Here is a 21649-nt window from a genome sequence, read left to right as displayed (position 1 = left end):
TCAGTTTCATAAAATATTTGATACTTTTAAGAAATTTGTATCAGGCCCTCCTGATCATGTAAGATCTAGTGCTGGCAAACCATCGAACTGACATAAGATAGAGTCATGGAGTCATAGAGTCATAGAGATGTACAGCGCGAAACAGACCCTTTGCTCCAACACATCCATGCCGACCAGATATCCAAACCCAATCTAGTCCCACCTGCTAGCACTTGGCCCATATCCCTCCAAACCCGTGCTATTCATATACCCATCCAAAGGCCTCTTAAATGTTGCAATTGTACCAGCCTCCACCACATCCTCTGGCAGCTCATTCCATACATTTACCACCCTCTTTGTGAAAATGTTGCCCCTTAGGTCTCTTTTATATCATTCCCCTCTCACCCTAAACCTATGCCCTCTAGTTCTGGACTCCCCGATCCCAGGGAAAATACTTTTTCTATTTATCCTATCCATGTTCCTCATAATTTTGTAAACCTCTGTCAGTTCATCCCTGAGCCTCCGACGCTCCAGGGAAAACAGCCTCAGCCTGTTCAGCCTCTTCCTGTATATCAAATCCTCCAACCCTGGCAACATTCTTGTAAATCTTTCCTGAACCCTTTCAAGTTCCACAACATCTTCCCGATAGGAAGGAGACCAGAATTGCACGCAATATTCCAAAGATGATTCCTAATTTTTGTTCACACCAATATAGTAATTAATCTGTTTGAATGCAATTCAGTGTTGATTTGTATTTAGTATTGAGATGTCATGCATCTTGTATTTGGATGAAATATTTTTGCACAGATAATTATTTTATTTCACTCTTTGAATTTCATCCTTTGATGTGACTATGCACCTGAATAATTGCTTCCCTTCTCTGATTATAATTTTACCATCTACAGTTACATCATCATCCCCTTCAGCATCAGAGGAAAGCATATCCACAGAACTGTCTACAACTTGCAAAGCAGTACCAAACACTACTTCCATTCACCTGTGCCACAGAAAACAACTTTTGGCACGACAGTCAGATTTTTATCCTCCCAAGTAATGGATCAATATCACCTCCTAACAGATTATGTTCACAAAATACATTGGAATATATTGGGAATTCCTGTAGGACAAGAATGATAATGAAAACTCTGATTGTTTCAAACCATCTCACTCACTTCAGATGGTTCATAACTTTTGTGTGCAGGGATAGAATAATCAATCGGGTGATTTCAATTCCATGAAGTTTTCCTTTTGATTTTACAGTACTGATGAATACAAGGAGCCTTACACTGTTTCATTGATATTTTATTACTAGAATATGTATCATCTAATGGGACCTCAGAAGCAAACGTTTCCACAGAAGTAACAACCTCTGAGTTTAATTATACAGCTAACACAACGACAGAAATGCCAGGTAGAATTTGTTGCAATCTTGCCATCAGTGATGTTAAAGTTGTCATACTTTCAGTAAACCATAGTGCTGCACACTCTTTAGTGACAGACAAATGTTGCTGAATTCTTTTGAGTGTAACCATCATTCAGGTGAAGCGAGGGTTGAAGGAGGCAAGATGTTAAGATTGAATTCAGTCAGTCTGGGATTGAAACTATGCTGTTTGTGTCAATGCACTTTGTAACCTGGCTATGTAGCCAATAGGATGGCTGAGAAAATTACAGAGGAACCTCGATTATCGAAAGATAAGGATGTGGACTGGTTTGTTGGAGAATGGAACGTTCGGTTAATCAATAGCCCGATAGCACAGTTTTGCCAAACATCGGCACCTTGCCATCTTGTCTGGATAGTCAAATGCCGGATAATCGAGTTTCCTCTGTACAGATCTTCATGCCCTCTCTTCACATGAAACAGAATCCCAGCCACGCTTCACAGTTGCCTGAAGAGCCAATCAGGGAATTTGAACTAAATAATTTCCTGTAATGTGAAGTTTTAGAATGAGCAAATATTATTTCAAAAGCCCCAAAACAACTCATAAAATGCTTCGAGAAATCTTTATTGGTTATATCACATGCATATTATGTGCTGATAAAATATTTTTGTTTTTCTCATCTTTTTTATTGAACCCTTTGAACTGATCTACATCAGTTGATGCAACTATGGGACTGGATAATGGCTTCCCTTCTCTGATTACACAACTTAACATTAACGATTCCCTCATCATCCCCTCCAACCTCAGAGGAAATTATATCAACAAAACTATTTTCAACTTGAATCGCACTGACAATAACTTCTTCCTTTGACATTGGCTGCGAGCAATAACAGTGTCTTCACCTGAGATATTTCTTTCCTCCTTCATATTCTGATCCTCTTTAGCAAAAGTCATCACATAACACATCAGTTTCATAAAATATTTGATACTTTTAAGAAATTTGTATCAGGCCCTCCTGATCATGTAAGATCTAGTCCTGGCAAACCATGAAACTGACATAAGATAGAGTCATGGAGTCATAGAGTCATAGAGATGTACAGCATGGAAACAGACCCTTCGGTGCAACCCGTCCATGCCGACCAGATATCCCAACCCAATTTAGTGCCAATTGCTAGCACCCGGCCCATATCCCTCCACACCCTTCCTATTCATATACCCATCCCAATGCCTCTAAAATGTAGCAATTTTACCAGCCTCCACCACATCCTCTGGCAGCTCATTCCATACACGTACCACCGTCTGCGTGAAAAAGTTGCCCCTTAGGTCTCTTTTATATCATTCCCCTCTCACCCTAAACCTATGACCTCTAGTTCTGGACTCCCCGATCCCAGGAAAAATACTTTTCCTATTTATCCTATCCATGCCCTTCATAATTTTGTAAACCTCTATAAGGTCACCCCTGAGCCTCCGACGCTCCAGGGAAAACAGCCCCAGCCAGTTCAGCATCTCCCTGTAGCTCAGATCCTCCATCCCTGGCAACATTCTTGTAAATCTTTCCTGAACCCTTTCAAGTTCCACAACATCTTTCCGAAAGGAAGGAGACCAGAATTGCATGCAATATTCCAAAGATGTTTCCTAATTTTTCTTCGCACCAATATAGTAATTAATCTGCTTGATTGCAAATCAGTGTTCATTTGTATTTAATATTGAGATGTCATGCATCATGTATTTCAATTAAATATATTGGCGCAGATAGTTATTTTATTTCATTCTTTGGCTTTCATCATTTGATGTGACTATGCACCTGAATAATTGCTTCCCTTCTCTGATTACAATTTTACCATCTACAGTTACATCATCATCCCCTTCAGCATCAGAGGAAAGCATATCCACAGAACTGTCTACAACTTGCAAAGCAGTACCAAACACTACTTCCATTCACCTGTGCCACAGAAAACAACTTTTGGCACGACAGTCAGATTTTTATCCTCCCAAGTAATGGATCAATATCACCTCCTAACAGATTATGTTCACAAAATACATTGGAATATATTGGGAATTCCTGTAGGACAAGAATGATAATGGAAACTCTGGTTGTTGCAAACCATCTCCCTCACTTCAGATGGTTCATAACTTTTGTGTGCAAGGATAGAATAATCAATCGGGTGATTTCAATTCCGTGAAGTTTTCCTTTTGATTTTACATTACTGATGAATACAGGGATCCTTACACTATTTCATTGATATTTTATTACTAGATTATGTCACATCGTCTGGGTCCTCAGAAGCAAACGTTTCCACAGAAGTAACAACCTCTGATTTTAATTATACAGCTAACACAACAACAGAAACACCAGGTAGAATTTGTTGCAATCTCACTATCAGTGATGTTAAAGTTGTCATACTTTCAATAAATCATAGTGCTGCACACCCTGTTGCGACAGACAAACTTTGCTGAATTCATTTGAGTGTAACCATCGTTCAGGAGAAGCGAGGGTTGAAGGAGGCAAAATGTTAAGAGTGAATTCAGTCAGTCTGGGATTGAAACTATGGTGTTTGAGACAATGCACTTTGTAACCAGGCTACGTAGCCAATAGGATTGTCTGAGAAAATTACAGAGGAACCTCGACTTTCCAAAGACAAGGGTGTGGATTGTTTTGTTTGAGAAGAGAACATTTGGTTAATCAATAGCCCGATAGCACAGTCTTGCCAAACATCAGCACCTTGCCATCTTGTCCGGATAATCAAATGCCGGATAATCGAGTTTCCTCTGTGCATATCTTCATGCCCTCTCTTCACATGGAACAGAATCCCAGCAACGGCTTTACATTAGCCTGAAGAACCTATCGGGGAATTTGAAACAAATGATTTCCTGTCATGTGAAATTGTAGATTGAGCAAAATATTTCCAAAGTCCCAAAACCACTCATAAAATGCATTGAGAAAACTTTATTGGTAACATCATGTGCATACTATGTGCTGATAAAATATTTTTGTTTTCCTCATCTTTTTTATTGAACCCTTTGAACTGATCTACATCAGTTGATGCATCTATGGGACTGAATAATGGCTTCCCTTCTCTGATTACACAACTTAACATTAACGATTCCCTCATCATCCCCTCCAACCTCAGAGGAAAGTATATCAACAAAACTATTTACAACTTGTATAGCACTGTCAATCACTTCTTCCTTTGACATTGGCTGCGAGCAATAACAGTGTCTTCACCTGAGATATTTCTTTACTCCTTCATATTCTGATTCTCTTCAATAAAAGCCATCTCATAACACATCAGTTTCATAAAATATTTGATACTTTTAAAAAATTTATATCAGGCCCTCCTGATCATGTAAGATCTAGTCCTGGCAAACCATCAAACTGACATAAGATAGAGTCATGCAGTCATAGAGTCATAGAGATATACAGCATGGAAACAGACCCTTCGGTCCAACCCGTCCATGCCGACCAGATATCCAAACCCAATCTAGTCCCACCTGATAGCACTTGGCCCATATCCCTCCACACCTGTCCTATTCATATACAAATCCAAATGCCTCTTAAATGTTGCAATTGTACCAGCCTCCACCACATCCTCTGGCAGCTCATTCCATACATGTACCACCCACTGTGTGAAAAAGTTGCCCCTTCAGTCTCTTTTATATCATTCCCCTCTCACCCTAAACCTATGCCCTCGGGTTGTGGACTCTCCAATCCCAGGGAAAATACTTTTTCTATTTATCCTATCCATGCCCTTCATAATTTTGTAAACCTCTATAAGGTCACTCTTGAGCCTCCGACGCTCCAGGGAAAACAGCCTCAGCCTGTTCAGCCTCTCCCTGCAGCTCAGATCCTCCAACCCTGGCAACATTCTTGTAAATCTTTCCTGAACCCTTTCAAGTTCCACAACATCTTTCCGATAGGAAGGAGACCAGAATTGCACGCAATATTCCAAAGATGATTCCTAATTTTTGTTCGCACTAATATAGAAATTAAACTGCTTGATTGCAATTCACTGTTGATTTCTATTTAATATTGAGATGTTATGCATGATGTGTTTCGATGAAATATTTTGGTGCAGATAGTTATTTTACTTAACTCTTTGGATTTCATCATTTGATGTGACTATGCACCTGAATAATTGCTTCCCTTCTCTGATTACAATTTTACCATTTACAGTTACATCACCATCCCCTTCAGCATCAGAGGAAAGCATATCTACAGACCTGTCTACAATTTGCAAAGCAGTACCAAACACTACTTCTATTCACATGTGCCACAGAAAACAATTTTTGGCACGACAGTCAGATTTTTATCCTCCCAAGTAATGGATCAATATCACCTCCTAACAGATTATGTTCACAAAATACATTGGAATATATTGGGAATTCCTGTAGGACCAGAATGATAATGGAAACTCTGGTTGTTGCAAACCATCTCACTCACTTCAGATGGTTCATAACTTTTGTGTGCAGGGATAGAATAATCAATCGGGTGATTTCAATTCCGTGAAGTTTTCCTTTTGATTTTACAGTACTGATGAATACAGGGATCCTTAAACTGTTTCATTGATATTTTATTACTAGAATATGTGACATCTTATGGAACCTCAGGAGCAAACGTTTCCACAGAAGCAACCACCTCTGAGTTTAATTATACAGCTAACAAAACAGGTACAATTTGTTGCAATCTCGCCATCAAACAGTGATGTCAAAGTTGCCGGACTTGCAGTAGACCTCTGTGCTGCACACCCTTTAGTAACAGATAAACATTGGTGAATTCATTTGAGTGTCACCATCACTTCGGAGAGGCAAGGATTGAAGGAGGCAGGACATTAAGAGTGAATTCAGTCAGTCTGGGATTGAAACGAAGGTGTTTGAGACAATGCACTTTGTAACCTGGGTATGTAGCCAATACAATTGGCTGAGATAATTGCAGAGGAACCACGATTATCCAAAGACAAGGGTGTAGATTGTTTTGTTTGAGAATAGAACGTTTGGTTAATCAATAGCCCGATAGCACAGTTTTGCCAAACATCGGCACCTTGCCATCTTGTCCGGATATTCAAATGCCAGATAATCGAGTTTCCTCTGTACATATCTTCATGCCCTCTCTTCACATGAAGCAGAATCCCAGCAACGGCTTTACATTTCCCTGAAGAACCAAACGGGGAATTTGAAACAAATAATTTCCTGTAATGCGAAATTGTAGATTGAGCAAAAATATTTCAAAAGTCCCAAAACCACTCATAAAATGCATTGAGAAACCATTTTTGTTTACATCATGTGCATACTGTGTGCTGATAAAATATTTTTGTTTTCCTCATCTTTTTTATTGAACCCTTTGAACTGATCTACATCAGTTGATGCAACTATGGGACTGAATAATGGCTTCCCTTCTCTGATTACACAACTTAACATTAACGATTCCCTCATCATCCCCTCCAACCGCAGAGGAAAGTGTATCAACAAAACTATTTACAACTTGTATAGCAGTGACAATCACTTCTTCCTTTGACATTGGCTGCGAGCAATAACAGTGTCTTCACCTCAGATATTTCTTAACACCTTGATATACTGATCCTCTTTAATAAAAGCCATCTCATAACACATCAGTTTCATAAAATATTTGATACTTTAAAGAAATTTATATCAGGCCCTCCTGATCATGTAAGATCTAGTCCTGGCAAACCATCAAACTGACATAAGATAGAGTCATGCAGTCATAGAGTCATAGACATGTGCAGCATGGAAACAGACCATTCGGTCCAACCCGTCCATGCCGACCAGATATCCAAACCCAATCTAGTCCCACCTGATAGCATTCGGCCCATATCCCTCCTCACCCGTCCTATTCATATACAAAACCAAATGCCTCTTAAATGTTGCAATTGTACAAGTCGCCACCACATACTCTGGCAGCTCATTCCATACATGTACCACCCACTGTGTGAAAATGTTGCCCCTTAGGTCTCTTTTATATCATTCCCCTCTCACCCTAAACCTATGCCCTGGAGTTCTGGACTCCCCGATCCCAGGGAAAATACTTTTTCTATTTATCCTATCCATGTTCCTCATAATTTTGTAAACCTCTATAAGGTCACCCCTCAGCCTCCGACGATCCAGGGAAAACAGCCTCAGCCCGTTCAGCCTCTCCCTGTAGCTCAGATCCTCCAACCCTGGCAACATTCTTGTAAATCTTTCCTGAACCCTTTCAAGTTCCACAACATCTTTCCGATAGGAAGGAGACCAGAACTGCACGCAATATTCCAAAGATGATTCCTAATTTCTGTTCACACCAATATAGTAATTAATCTGCTTGATTGCAAATCACTGTTGATTTCTATTTAATATTGAGATGTCATGCTTCATGTATTTTGATGAAATATTTTGGCGCAGATAGTTATTTTATTTCACTCTTTGACTTTCATAATTTGATCGGACAATGCACCTGAATAATTGCTTCCCTTCTCTGATTACAATTTTACCATCTACAGTTACATCATCATCCCCTTCAGCATCAGAGAAAAGCATATCCACAGAACTGTCTACAACTTGCAACGCACTACCAAACACTACTTCTATTCACCTATGCAACAGAAAACAATTTTTGGCACGACAGTCAGATTTTTATCCTCCCAAGTAATGGATCAATATCACCTCCTCACAGATTATGTTCATAAAATACATTGGAATATATTGGGAATTCCTGTAGGACCAGAATGATAATGGAAACTCTGGTAGTTGCAAACCATCTCACTCACCTCAGATGGTTCATAACTTTTGTGTGCAAGGATAGAATACTCAATCCGGTGATTTCAATTCCGTGAAATTTTCCTTTTGATTTTACAGTACTGATGAATACAAGGAGCCTTACACTGTTTCATTGATATTTTATTACTAGAATACGTATCATCTAATGGGACCTCAGAAGCAAACGTTTCCACAGAAGTAACAACCTCCGAGTTTAATTATACAGCTAACACAACGGCAGAAACACAAGGTAGAATTTGTTGCAATGTCGCCATCAATGATGTTAAAATTGTCATACTTTCAGTAAACCATAGTGCTGCACACTCTTTAGCGACAGACAAGGTTGCTGAATTCTTTTGAGTGTAACCATCGTTCAGGAGAGGCAAGTGTTGAAGGAGGCAGAATGTTAAGAATGAATTCAGTCAGTCTGGGTTTGAAACTGTGGTGTTTGAGTCAATGCACTTTGTAACCTGGCGATGTAACCAATAGGATTGGCTGAGAAAATTACAGACGAACCTTGATTATCCAAAGACAAAGATGTGGATTGTTTTGTTCGAGAATGGAACATTCGGTTAATCAATAGCCTGACAGCACTGTTTTGCCAAACATCGGCACCTTGCCATCTTGTCTGGAGAATCAAATGCCGGATAATCGAGTTTCCTCTGTACAGATCTTCATGCCCTCTCTTCACATGAAACAGAATCCCAGCCACGCTTCACAGTTGCCTGAAGAGCCAATCAGGGAATTTGAACTAAATAATTTCCTGTAATGTGAAGTTTTAGAATGAGCAAATATTATTTCAAAAGCCCCAAAACCACTCATAAAATGCTTCGAGAAATCTTTATTGGTTATATCACATGCATATTATGTGCTAATAAAATATTTTTGTTTTTCTCATCTTTTTTATTGAACCCTTTGAACTGATCTACATCAGTTGATGCAACTATGGGACTGAATAATGGCTTCCCTTCTCTGATTACACAACTTAACATTAACGATTCCCTCATCATCCCCTCCAACCTCAGAGGAAATTATATCAACAAAACTATTTACAACTTGGATCGCACTGACAATAACTTCTTCCTTTGACATTGGCTGCGAGCAATAACAGTGTCTTCACCTGAGATATTTCTTTCCTCCTTCATATTCTGATCCTCTTTAGTAAAAGTAATCACATAACACATCAGTTTCATAAAATATTTGATACTTTTAAGAAATTTGTATCAGGCCCTCCTGATCATGTAAGATCTAGTCTTGGCAAACGATCAAACTGACATAAGATAGAGTCATCGCGTCATAGAGATGTACAGCAGGAAACAGACCCTTCGGTCCAACCCGTCCATGCCGACCAGATATCCAAACCCAATCTAGTCCCACCTGCTAGCACTTGGCCCATATCCCTCCAAACCCTTCCTATTCATATACCCATCCAAAGGCCTCTTAAATGTTGCAATTGTACCAGCCTCCACCACATCCTCTGGCAGCTCATTCCATACATGTACCACCCTCTTTGTGAAAATGTTGCCCCTTAGGTCTCTTTTATATCATTCCCCTCTCACCCTAAACCTATGCCCTCTAGTTCTGGACTCCCCAATCCCAGGGAAAATACTTTTTCTATTTATCCTATCCATGTTCCTCATAATTTTGTAAACCTCTGTCAGTTCATCCCTGAGTCTCCGACGCTGCAGGGAAAACAGCCTCAGACTGTTCAGCCTCTTCCTGTATATCAGATCGTCCAACCCTGGCAACATTCTTGTAAATCTTTCCTGAACCCTTTCAAGTTCCACAACATCTTCCTGATCGGAAGGAGACCAGAATTGCACGCAATATTCCTAAGATGATTCCTAATTTTTGTTCGCACCAATATAGTAATTAATCTGCTTGATTGCAAATCAGTGTTGATTTGTATTTAATATTGAGATGTCATGCATCATGTATTTCGATGAAATATTTTTGCACAGATAATTATTTTATTTCACTCTTTGACTTTCATCATTTGATGTGACTATACACCTGAATAATTGCTTCCCTTCTCTGATTACAATTTTACCATCTACAGTTACATCATCATCCCCTTCAGCATCAGAGGAAAGCATATCCCCAGGACTGTCTACAACTTGCAACGCACTACCAAACACTACTTCTATTCAACTTTGCCACCGAAAACAATTTTTGGCACGACAGTCAGATTTTTATCCTCCCAAGTAATGGATCAATATCACTTGCTAACAGATTATGTTCATAAAATACATTGGAATATATTGGGAATTCCTGTCGGACCAGAATGATAATGGAAACTCTGGTAGTTGCAAACCATCTCACTCACTTCGGATGGTTCATAACGTTTGTGTGCAAGGATAGAATAATCAATCGGGTGATTTCAATTCCGTGAAGTTTTCCTTTTGATTTTACAGTACTGATGAATACAAGGAGCCTTAAACTGTTTCATTGATATTTTATTACTAGAATATGTGACATCTTCTGGGACCTCAGAAGCAAACGTTTCCACAGAAGTAACAACCTCTGAGTTTAATTATACAGCTAACACAACGGCAGAAACACCAGGTAGAATTTGTTGCAATCTCGCCATCAGTGATGTTAAAGTTGTCCTACTTTCAGTAAACCATAGTGCTGCACACTCTTTAGCGACAGACAAATGTTGCTGAATTCTTTTGAGTGTAACCATCGTTCATGAGAGGCAAGGGTTGAAGGAGGCAGAATGTTAAGAGTGAATTCAGTCAGTCTGGGATTGAAACTATGGTGTTTGAGTCAATGCACTTTGTAATCTGGCTATGTAGCCAATAGGATTGGCTGAGAAAATTACAGAGGAACCTCGATTATCCAAAGACAAAGATGTGGATTGTTTTGTTGGAGAATGGAACGTTCGGCTTATCAATAGCCCGATAGCACTGTTTTGCCAAACATCGGCACCTTGCCATCTTGTCTGGATAATCAAATGCCGGAGAATCGAGTTTCCTCTGTACATATCTTCATGCCCTCTCTTCACAGGAAACTGAATCCCAGCAAAGTCTTTGCAGTTGCCTGAGGAATCAAACAGTGAATTTGAATCAAATGATTTCCTGTAATGTGAAGTTTTAGAATGAGCAAAAATATTTCAAAAGCCCAATAACCACTCATAAAATACACTCAGTAAACTTTATTGCTTACATCACGTGCATAATATGTGTTGGTAAAATATTTTTGCTTTCCACATTTTTTATTTAACTCTGAGCTGATCTCCATCAGTTGATGCAACTGATACCTTAATGGCATCCCTTCACATAAAACAAAAGCCCCACAATGGCTTCACGGTTTTCTGAAGAACCAAATAGTGAATTTGAAACAAACATTTTCCTGTAATTTGCAATTTTAGAAAGAGCAAAAATACTTCACAAAGTCCTAGAACTATTCATAAAATGCATTCAGTAAACTTTAATGCTTACGTCACTTGCATAATATGTGTTGGTAAAATATTTTTTATATCCTCACATTTTTTAATTTTTTACTCACCTTTGAACTGATCTACATCAGTTGATGTGACTATGGAACTGAATAATGGCAGCCCTTTTCTGATTACTGAACAACTTAACATTAACAGTTACATCATCATCCCCTCCAACGTCAGAGGAAAGTAGATCAACAAAACTTGTATAGCACTGACAATCACTTCTTCCTTTGACATTGGCTGCTAGCAATAACAGTGTCTTCACCTGAGATATTTCTTAACACCTTAATATTCTGATCCTCTTCAATGAAAGCCATCTCAAAACACATCAGTTTCATAAAATATTTGTATCAGGCCCTCCTGATCATGCAAGATCTAGTCCTGGCAAACCGTCTCATTTACATCAGATGTTTCCCAATCTTTGCTCTCAACAATTCAGTAATTAATCTGTTTGAATGCTATTTAGTGTTGATTTGTATTTAGTATTGAGATGTCATGCATCTTGTATTTGGATGAAATATTTTTGCACAGATAATTATTTTATTTCACTCTTTGACTTTCATCATTTGATGTGACTATGCACCTGAATAATTGCTTCCCTTCTCTGATTACAATTTTACCATCTACAGTTACATCATCATCCCCTTCAGCATCAGAGGAAAGCATAGCCACAGAACTGTCTACAACTTGCAAAGCAGTACCTAACACTACTTCTATTCACCTGTACCACAAAAAACAACTTTTGGCACGTCAGTCAGATTTTTATCCTCCCAAGTAATGGATCAATATCACCTCCTAACACATTATGTTCACAAAATCCATTGGAATATATTGGGAATTCCTGTCGGACCAGAATGATAATGGAAACTCTGGTTGTTGCAAACCATCTCACTCACTTCAGATGGTTCACAACATTTGTGTGCAGGGATAGAATAATCAATCGGGTGATTTCAATTCCATGAAGTTTTCCTTTTGATTTTACATTACTGATGAATACAGGGATCCTTAAACTGTTTCATTGATATTTTATTACTAGAATATGTGACATCTTATGGGACCTCAGAAGCAAACGTTTCCACAGAAGTAACAACCTCTGAGTTTAATTATACAGCTAACACAACGGCAGAAACACCAGGTAGAATTTGTGGCAATCGCGCCATCAGTGATGTTAAAGTTGTCATACTTTCAGTAAACCATAGTGCTGCACACTCTTTAGCGACAGACAAATGTTGCTGAATTCTTTTGAGTTTATCCATCGTTCATAAGACGCGAGGGTTGAAGGAGGCAGAATGTTAAGAGTGAATTCAGTCAGTCTGGGATTGAAACTATGGTGTTTGTGTCAATGCACTTTGTAATCTGGCTATGTAGCCAATAGGATTGGCTGAGCAAATTACAGAGGAACCTCGATTATCCAAAGACAAAGATGTAGAACATAGAACATAGAACATAGAACAATACAGCACAGAACAGGCCCTTCGGCCCACGATGTTGTGCCGAACTTCTATCCTAGATTAAGCACCCATCCATGTACCTATCCAAATGCCGCTTAAAGGTCGCCAATGAATCTGACTCTACCACTCCCTCGGGTAGCGCATTCCATGCCCCCACCACTCTCTGAGTAAAGAACCCACCCCTGACATCTCCCCTATACCTTCCACCCTTCACCTTAAATTTATGTCCCCTTGTAACACTCTGTTGTACCCGGGGAAAAAGTTTCTGACTGTCTACTCTATCTATTCCTCTGATCATCTTATAAACCTCTATCAAGTCACCCCTCATCCTTCGCCGTTCCAACGAGAAAAGGCCGAGAACTCTCAACCTATCCTCGTACGACCTACTCTCCATTCCAGGCAACATCCTGGTAAATCTTCTCTGCACCCTCTCCAAAGCTTCCACATCTTTCCTCAAGTGAGGCGACCAGAACTGCACACAGTACTCCAAATGTGGCCTAACCAAAGTCCTGTACAGCTGCAACATCACTTCACGACTCTTGAATTCAATCCCTCTGCTAATGAACGATAATACTCCATAGGCCTTCTTACAAACTCTATCCACCTGAGTGGCAACCTTCAAAGATCTATGTACATAGACCCCAAGATCCCTCTGTTCCTCCACCTGACCAAGAACCCTACCATTAACCCTGTATTCCGCATTCTTATTTGTTCTTCCAAAATGGACAACCTTACACTTGGCAGGGTTGATCTCCATCTGCCACTCCTCAGCCCAGCTCTGCATCATATCTAAGTCCCTCTGCAGCCGACAACAGCCCTCCTCACTGTCCACAACTCCACCTATCTTTGTATCATCTGCAAATTTACTGACCCACCCTTCGACTCCCTCCTCTAAGTCATTAATAAAAATTACAAACAGCAGAGGACCCAGAACTGATCCCTGTGGAACTCCACTTGTAACTGGACTCCATGCTGAATATTTACTATCTACCACCACTCTCTGACTTCGACCGGTTAGCCAGTTTTCTATCCAATTGGCCAAATTTCCCTCTATCCCATGCCTCCTGACTTTCCGCATAAGCCTACCATGGGGAACCTTATCAAATGCCTTACTAAAATCCATGTACACTACATCCACTGCTCTACCCTCATCCACATGCTTGGTCACCTCCTCGAAGAATTCAATAAGACTTACCCTTCACAAATCCGTGCTGGCTGTCCCTAATCAAGCAGTGTCTTTCCAGATACTCGTAAATCCTATCCCTCAGTACCCTTTCCATTACTTTGCCTACCACAGAAGTAAGACTAACTGGCCTGTAATTCCCGGGGTTATCCCTATTCCCTTTTTTGAACAGGGGCACAACATTCGCTACTCTCCAGTCCCCTGGTACCACCCCAGTTGCCAGTGAAGACGAGAAGATCATTGCCAACGGTACTGCAATTTCCTCTCTTGCTTCCCACATAATCCTAGGATATATCCCGTCAGGCCCGGGAGACTTGTCTATCCTCAAGTTGTTCAAAATGTCCAACACATCTTCCTTCCTAACAGGTATCTCTTCTAGCTTATCAGTCCGTTTCACACTCTCCTCTTCAACAATACGGTCCCTCTCGTTCGTAAATACTGAAGAGAAGTACTTGTTTAAGACCTCTCCTATCTCTTCCGACTCAATACACAGTCTCCCACCACTGTCCTTGATCGGACCTACCCTCGTTCTCGTCATTCTCAGGTTTCTCACATACGCATAGAATGCCTTGGGGTTATCCTTGATCCTATCCGCCAGGGATTTTTCATGCCCTCTCTTAGCTCTCCTAATCCCTTTCTTCAGGTCCCTTCTGGCTATCCTGTATCCCTCCACTGCTCTGTCTGAACCTTGTTTCCTCAACCTTATGTAAGCCTCCTTCTTCCTCTTTACTAGACATTCAACCTCCCTCGTCAACCAAGGCTCCCTCACACGACCATTTCTTTCCTGCCTGATCGGTACATACATATCAAGGACACGTCGTATCTGCTCCTTGAAAAAGTCTCACATTTCCACCACATCCTTCCCTGACAGCCTATGCTCCCAACGTATGCTCCTCAAATCCTGTCTTACAGCATCGTAATTTCCCTTCCCCCAATTGTAAAAACTTCCTTGTTGTGCGCACCTATCTCTCTCCATAACCAAGGTGAAAGTCACAGAATTGTGGTCGCCATCACCAAAATGTTCACCCACTAACAAGCCCACCACTTGTCCCGGTTCGTTACCGAGTACCAAATCCAATATGGCCTCCCCTCTGGTTGGACAATCTACATACTGCGTTAGAAAAGCTTCCTGGACACACTGCACAAACACCGCCCCATCCAATCTACTTGATCTAAAGAGCTTCCAATCAATATTTGGGAAGTTGAAGTCGCCCATGACTACGACCCTGTGACTTCTGCACCTTTCCAAAATCTGTTTCCCAATCTGTTTCTCCACATCTCTGCTGCTATTGGGGGGCCTATAATAAACACCCAACAAGGTGACTGCACCTTTCCTATTTCTGACTTCAGCCCATACTACCTCCAGAGGCAGATCCCCCTCAAACTTCCTTTCTGCAGCCGTTATACCATTTCTAATTAGCAATGCCACCCCCCCTCCTTTTTTACCACCCTCCCTAATCTTACTGAAACATCTGTAACCAGGAACCTCCAACAGCCATTCCTGTCCCTCATCTATCCATGTTTCCGTGATGGCCACAACATCGTAGTCCCAGGTACCGATCCACGCCTTAAGTTCACCCACCTTATTTCTGATACTCCTTGCATTGAAGTATACGCACTTGAGCCCATCTCTGTGTCCGCAAGTAGTCCCTGTCAGTGCTACCTTCTCCACAGCCTCCCTACAGTCTTGGACATCCTGACACACAGCTAGCTTGCTTGCTGGACTACAAGTCCGGATCCCATCCCCCTGCCAAATTAGTTTAAACCCCCCCGAAGAGTGCTAGCAAACCTACCCCCCAGGATATTGGTGCCCTTCTGGTTCAGGTGCAACCCGTCCTGTTTATACAGGTCCCACCTTCCCCAGAATGCAGTCCAATTGTCCAAATATCTGAAGCCCTCCCTCCTACACCATCCTTGCAGCCACGTGTTCAACTGCACTCTCTCCCTATTCTTTGCCTCTCTGTCACGTGGCACCGGCAACAACCCAGAGATGACGACTCTGTCTGTCCTAGCTTTTAGCTTCCAGCCTAACTCCTTGAGCTCTTGAATGACCTCCCCACCCCTCTTCCTACCTATGTCGTTGGTGCCAATGTGTACCACGACTTCTGGCTGCACACCCTCCCCCTTAAGGATTCTGAAGACACGGTCCGAGACGTCTCGGACCCTAGCACCTGGGAGGCAACAAACCATCCGAGAGTCTCACCCATGTCCACAGAACCGCCTGTCCGTCCCTCTAACTAGAGAGTCCCCTATAACTAGCGCTCTCCTCTTCTCCCCCTTTCCCTTCTGAATCCCAGAGCCACAGACCCCTTCACTGCAGCTTACACCTGCAAGGCTGTCGATTGTTTTGTTCGAGAATGGAACGTTCGGTTAATCAATAGCCCGATAGCACTGTTTTGCCAAACATCGGCACCTTGCCATCTTGTCTGGATAATCAAATGCCGGATAATCGAGTTTCCTCTGTACAGATCTTCATGCCCTCTCTTCACATGAAACTGAATCCCAGCAAAGTCTTCGCAGTTGCCTGAGGAACCAAACAGTGAATTTGAATCAAATGATTTCCTGTCATGTGAAATAGTAGAATGAGCAAAAATATTTCAAAAGCCCAATAACCACTCATAAAATGCATTCAGTAAACTTTATTGCTTCCATCACGTGCATAATTTGTGTTGGTAAAATATTTTTGCTTTCCTCATTTTTTATTTAACTCTTTGAGCTGATCTCCATCAGTTGATGCAACTGATACCTTAATGGCATCCCTTCACATAAAACAAAAGCCCCACAATGGCTTCACGGTTTTCTGAAGAACCAAATAGTGAATTTGAAACAAACATTTTCCTGCAATTTGCAATTTTAGAGTGAGCAAAAATACTTCAAAAGTCCTAGAACTATTCATAAAATGCATTCAGTAAACTTTAATGCTTACGTCACATGCATAATATGTGTTGGTAAAATATTTTTTATTTCCTCACATTTTTTACTTTTTTACTCACCTTTGAACTGATCTACATCAGTTGATGTGACTATGGAACTGAATAATGGCATCCCTTTTCTGATTACTGAACAACTTAACATGAACAGTTACATCATCATCCCCTCCAACGTCAGAGAAAAGTACATCAACAAAACTTGTATAGCACTGACAATCACTTCTTCCTTTGACATTGGCTGCTAGCAATAACAGTGTCTTCACCTGAGATATTTCTTAACACCTTAATATTCTGATCCTCGTTTATAAAGGACATCTCATAACACATCAGTTTCATAAAATATTTGATACTTTTAAGAAATTTGTATCAGGCCCTCCTGATCATGTAAGATCTAGTGCTGGCAAACCATCGAACTGACATAAGATAGAGTCATGGAGTCATAGAGTCATAGAGATGTACAGCGCGAAACAGACCCTTTGCTCCAACACATCCATGCCGACCAGATATCCAAACCCAATCTAGTCCCACCTGCTAGCACTTGGCCCATATCCCTCCAAACCCGTGCTATTCATATACCCATCCAAAGGCCTCTTAAATGTTGCAATTGTACCAGCCTCCACCACATCCTCTGGCAGCTCATTCCATACATTTACCACCCTCTTTGTGAAAATGTTGCCCCTTAGGTCTCTTTTATATCATTCCCCTCTCACCCTAAACCTATGCCCTCTAGTTCTGGACTCCCCGATCCCAGGGAAAATACTTTTTCTATTTATCCTATCCATGTTCCTCATAATTTTGTAAACCTCTGTCAGTTCATCCCTGAGCCTCCGACGCTCCAGGGAAAACAGCCTCAGCCTGTTCAGCCTCTTCCTGTATATCAAATCCTCCAACCCTGGCAACATTCTTGTAAATCTTTCCTGAACCCTTTCAAGTTCCACAACATCTTCCCGATAGGAAGGAGACCAGAATTGCACGCAATATTCCAAAGATGATTCCTAATTTTTGTTCGCACCAATATAGTAATTAATCTGCTTGATTGCAAATCAGTGTTGATTTGTATTTAATATTGAGATGTCATGCATCATGTATTTCGATGAAATATTTTGGCGCAGATAGTTATTTTATTTAACTCTTTGACATTCATCATTTGATGTGACTATGCACCTGAATAATTGCTTCCCTTCTCTGATTACAATTTTACCATCTACAGTTGCATCATCATCCCCTTCAGCATCAGAGAAAAGCAGATCCACAGAATTGTCCACAACTTGCAAAGCAGTACCAAACACTACTTCTATTCACCTGTGCCACAGAAAACAATTTTTGGCATGACAGTCAGATTTTTATCCCCCCAAGCAATGGATCAATATCACCTCCTAACAGATTATGTTCATAAAATACATTGGAATATATCGGGAATTCCTGTCGGACCAGAATGATAATGGAAACTCTGATTGTTTCAAACCATCTCACTCACTTCAGATGGTTCATAACTTTTGTGTGCAAGGATAGAATAATCAATCGGGTGATTTCAATTCCATGAACTTTTCCTTTTGATTTTACAGTACTGATGAATACAAGGGGCCTTACACTGTTTCATTGATATTTTATTACTAGAATATGTATCATCTAATGGGACCTCAGAAGCAAACGTTTCCACAGAAGTAACAACCTCCGAGTTTAATTATACAGCTAACACAATGACAGAAACGCCAGGTAGAATTTGTTGCAATCTCGCCATCAGTGATGTTAAAGTTGTCCTACTTTCAGTAAACCATAGTGCTGCACACTCTTTAGCGACAGACAAATGTTGCTGAATTCTTTTGAGTTTATCCATCGTTCATGAGAGGCAAGGGTTGAAGGAGGCAGGATGTTAAGAGTGAATTCAGTCAGTCTGGGATTGAAACTATGGTGTTTGAGTCAATGCACTTTGTAATCTGGCTATGTAGCAAATAGGATTGGCTGAGAAAATTACAGACGAACCTCGATTATCCCAAGACAAAGATGTAGATTGTTTTGTTGGAGAATGGAACATTCGGTTAATCAATAGCCTGATAGCACAGTTTTGCCAAACATCGGCACCTTGCCATCTTGTCCGGATAATCAAATGCCGGATAATCGAGTTTCCTCTGTACATATCTTCATGCCCTCTCTTCACATGAAACAGAATCCCAGCAAAGTCATCGCAGTTGCCTGAGGAACCAAACAGTGAATTTGAAACAAATGATTTCCTGTAATGTGATGTTTTAGAATGAGCAAAAATATTTCAAAAGCCCAAAAACCATGCATTTTATTGGTTTATTGGTTACATCACGTGCATATTATGTGCTGATAAAATATTTTTGTTTTTCTCATCATTTTTATTTAACCCTTTGAACTGATCTACATCAGTTGATGCATCTATTGGACTGAATAATGGCTTCCCTTCTCTGATTACACAACTTAACATTAACGATTCCCTCATCATCCCCTCCAACCTCAGAGGAAAGTATATCAAGAAAACTATTTGTAACTTGTATAGCAAAGATAATCACTTCTTCCTTTGACATTGGCTGCGAGCAATAACAGTGTCTTCACCTGAGATATTTCCTTACTCCTTCATATTCTGATCCTCTTTAATAAAAGCCATCTCATAACACATCAGTTTCATAAAATATTTGATACTTTTAAGAAATTTGTATCAGGCCCTCCTGATCATGTAAGATCTAGTCCTGGCAAACCATCGAACTGACATAAGAAAGATTCATAGAGTTATAGAGATGTACAGCAGGAAACAAACCCTTCGGTCCAACACATCCATGCCGACCAGATATCCAAACCCCATCTAGTTCCACCTGCTAGCACTCTGCCCAGATCCCTCCACACCTTGCCTATTCATATACGCATCCAATTGCCTCTTAAATATTGCAATTGTACCAGCTTCCACCACATCCTCTGGCAGCTCATTCCATACATGTACCACCCTCTTTGTGAAAACGTTGCCCCTTAGGTCTCTTTTATATCTTTCCCCTCTCACCCTAAACCTATGCTCTCTAGTTCTGGACTCCCCGATTCCAGGGGAAATACTTTTTCTATTTATCCTATCCATGTTCCTCATAATTTTGTAAACCTCTGTCAGTTCATCCCTGAGCCTCCGACGCTCCAGGGAAAACAGCCTCAGCCTGTTCAGCCTCTTCCTGTATATCAAATCCTCCAACCCTGGCAACATTCTTGTAAATCTTTCCTGAACCCTTTCAAGTTCCACAACATCTTCCCGATAAGAAGGAGACCAGAATTGCACGCAATATTCCAAAGATGATTCCTAATTTTTGTTCGCACCAATATATTAATTAATCTGCTTGATTGCAAATCAGTGTTGATTTGTATTTAATATTGAGATGTCGTGCATCATGTATTTCGATGAAATATTTTGGCGCAGATAGTTATTTTATTTAACTCTTTGACATTCATCATTTGATGTGACTATGCACCTGAATAATTGCTTCCCTTCTCTGATTACAATTTTACCATCTACAGTTGCATCATCATCCCCTTCAGCATCAGAGAAAAGCATATCCACAGAATTGTCCACAACTTGCAAAGCAGTACCAAACACTACTTCTATTCACCTGTGCCACAGAAAACAATTTTTGGCATGACAGTCAGATTTTTATCCCCCCAAGTAATGGATCAATATCACCTCCTAACAGATTATGTTCATAAAATACATTGGAATATATCGGGAATTCCTGTCGGACCAGAATGATAATGGAAACTCTGGTAGTTGCAACCAATCTCCCTCACTTCAGATGTTTCATAACTTTTGTGTGCAAGGATAGAATAATCACTCGGGTGATTTCAATTCCGTGAAGTTTTCCTTTTGATTTTACAGTACTGATGAATACAAGGAGCCTTACACTGTTTCATTGATATTTTATTACTAGAATATGTGACATCTTATGGGACCTCAGAAGCAAACGTTTCCACAGAAGTAACAACCTCTGAGTTTAATTATACAGCTCACACAACGACAGAAACACCAGGTAGAATTTGTTGCAATCTCGCCATCAGTGATGTTAAAGTTGTCCTACTTTCAGTAAACCATAGTGCTGCACACTCTTTAGCGACAGACAAATGTTGCTGAATTCTTTTGAGTGTAATCATCGTTCAGGAGAAGCGAGGGTTACATTTTCGTGTAATTTGCAATTTTAGAATGAGCAAAAATACTTCAAAAGTCCTAGAACTATTCATAAAATGCATTCAGTAAACTTTAATGCTTACGTCACTTGCATAATATGTGTTGGTAAAATATTTTTTATTTCCTCCCATTTTTTACTTTTTTACTCACCTTTGAACTGATCTACACCAGTTGATGTGACTATGAAACTGAATAATGGCTTCCCTTTTCTGATTACTGAACAACTTAACATTAACAGTAACATCATCATCCCCTCCAACTTCAGAGGAAGGTACATCAACAAAACTTGTATAGCACTGACAATCACTTCATCCTTTGACATTGGCTGCTAGCAATAACAGTGTCTTCACCTGAGATA

At 40.4% G+C, this 21649-nt stretch overlaps 1 protein-coding gene across 22 annotated transcripts in view; it reads left to right on the top strand.

The window, feature by feature from the left end:
* LOC140478847 (uncharacterized) overlaps positions 1–21649 on the top strand; it is a 352643-nt gene that overhangs the window by 32193 nt on the left and 298801 nt on the right. For 20 of the 22 annotated variants that reach the window (XM_072572328.1, XM_072572327.1, XM_072572338.1 and 17 more), the window contains exons 10-17: positions 1292–1390; positions 3616–3714; positions 5940–6026; positions 8257–8355; positions 10572–10670; positions 12587–12685; positions 18732–18830; positions 21038–21136. In XM_072572328.1, coding sequence (XP_072428429.1) covers positions 1292–1390; positions 3616–3714; positions 5940–6026; positions 8257–8355; positions 10572–10670; positions 12587–12685; positions 18732–18830; positions 21038–21136 — 780 coding nt within the window. The remainder of the gene's footprint in view (positions 1–1291; positions 1391–3615; positions 3715–5939; positions 6027–8256; positions 8356–10571; positions 10671–12586; positions 12686–18731; positions 18831–21037; positions 21137–21649) is intronic. The other 2 variants (XM_072572342.1, XM_072572329.1) reach the window with 2 other exon arrangements.

The sequence above is a fragment of the Chiloscyllium punctatum genome, chromosome 6, assembly GCF_047496795.1.
Source record: "Chiloscyllium punctatum isolate Juve2018m chromosome 6, sChiPun1.3, whole genome shotgun sequence".
NCBI lineage: Eukaryota > Metazoa > Chordata > Chondrichthyes > Orectolobiformes > Hemiscylliidae > Chiloscyllium > Chiloscyllium punctatum.
This window is presented reverse-complemented; position numbering and strand designations above follow the sequence as displayed.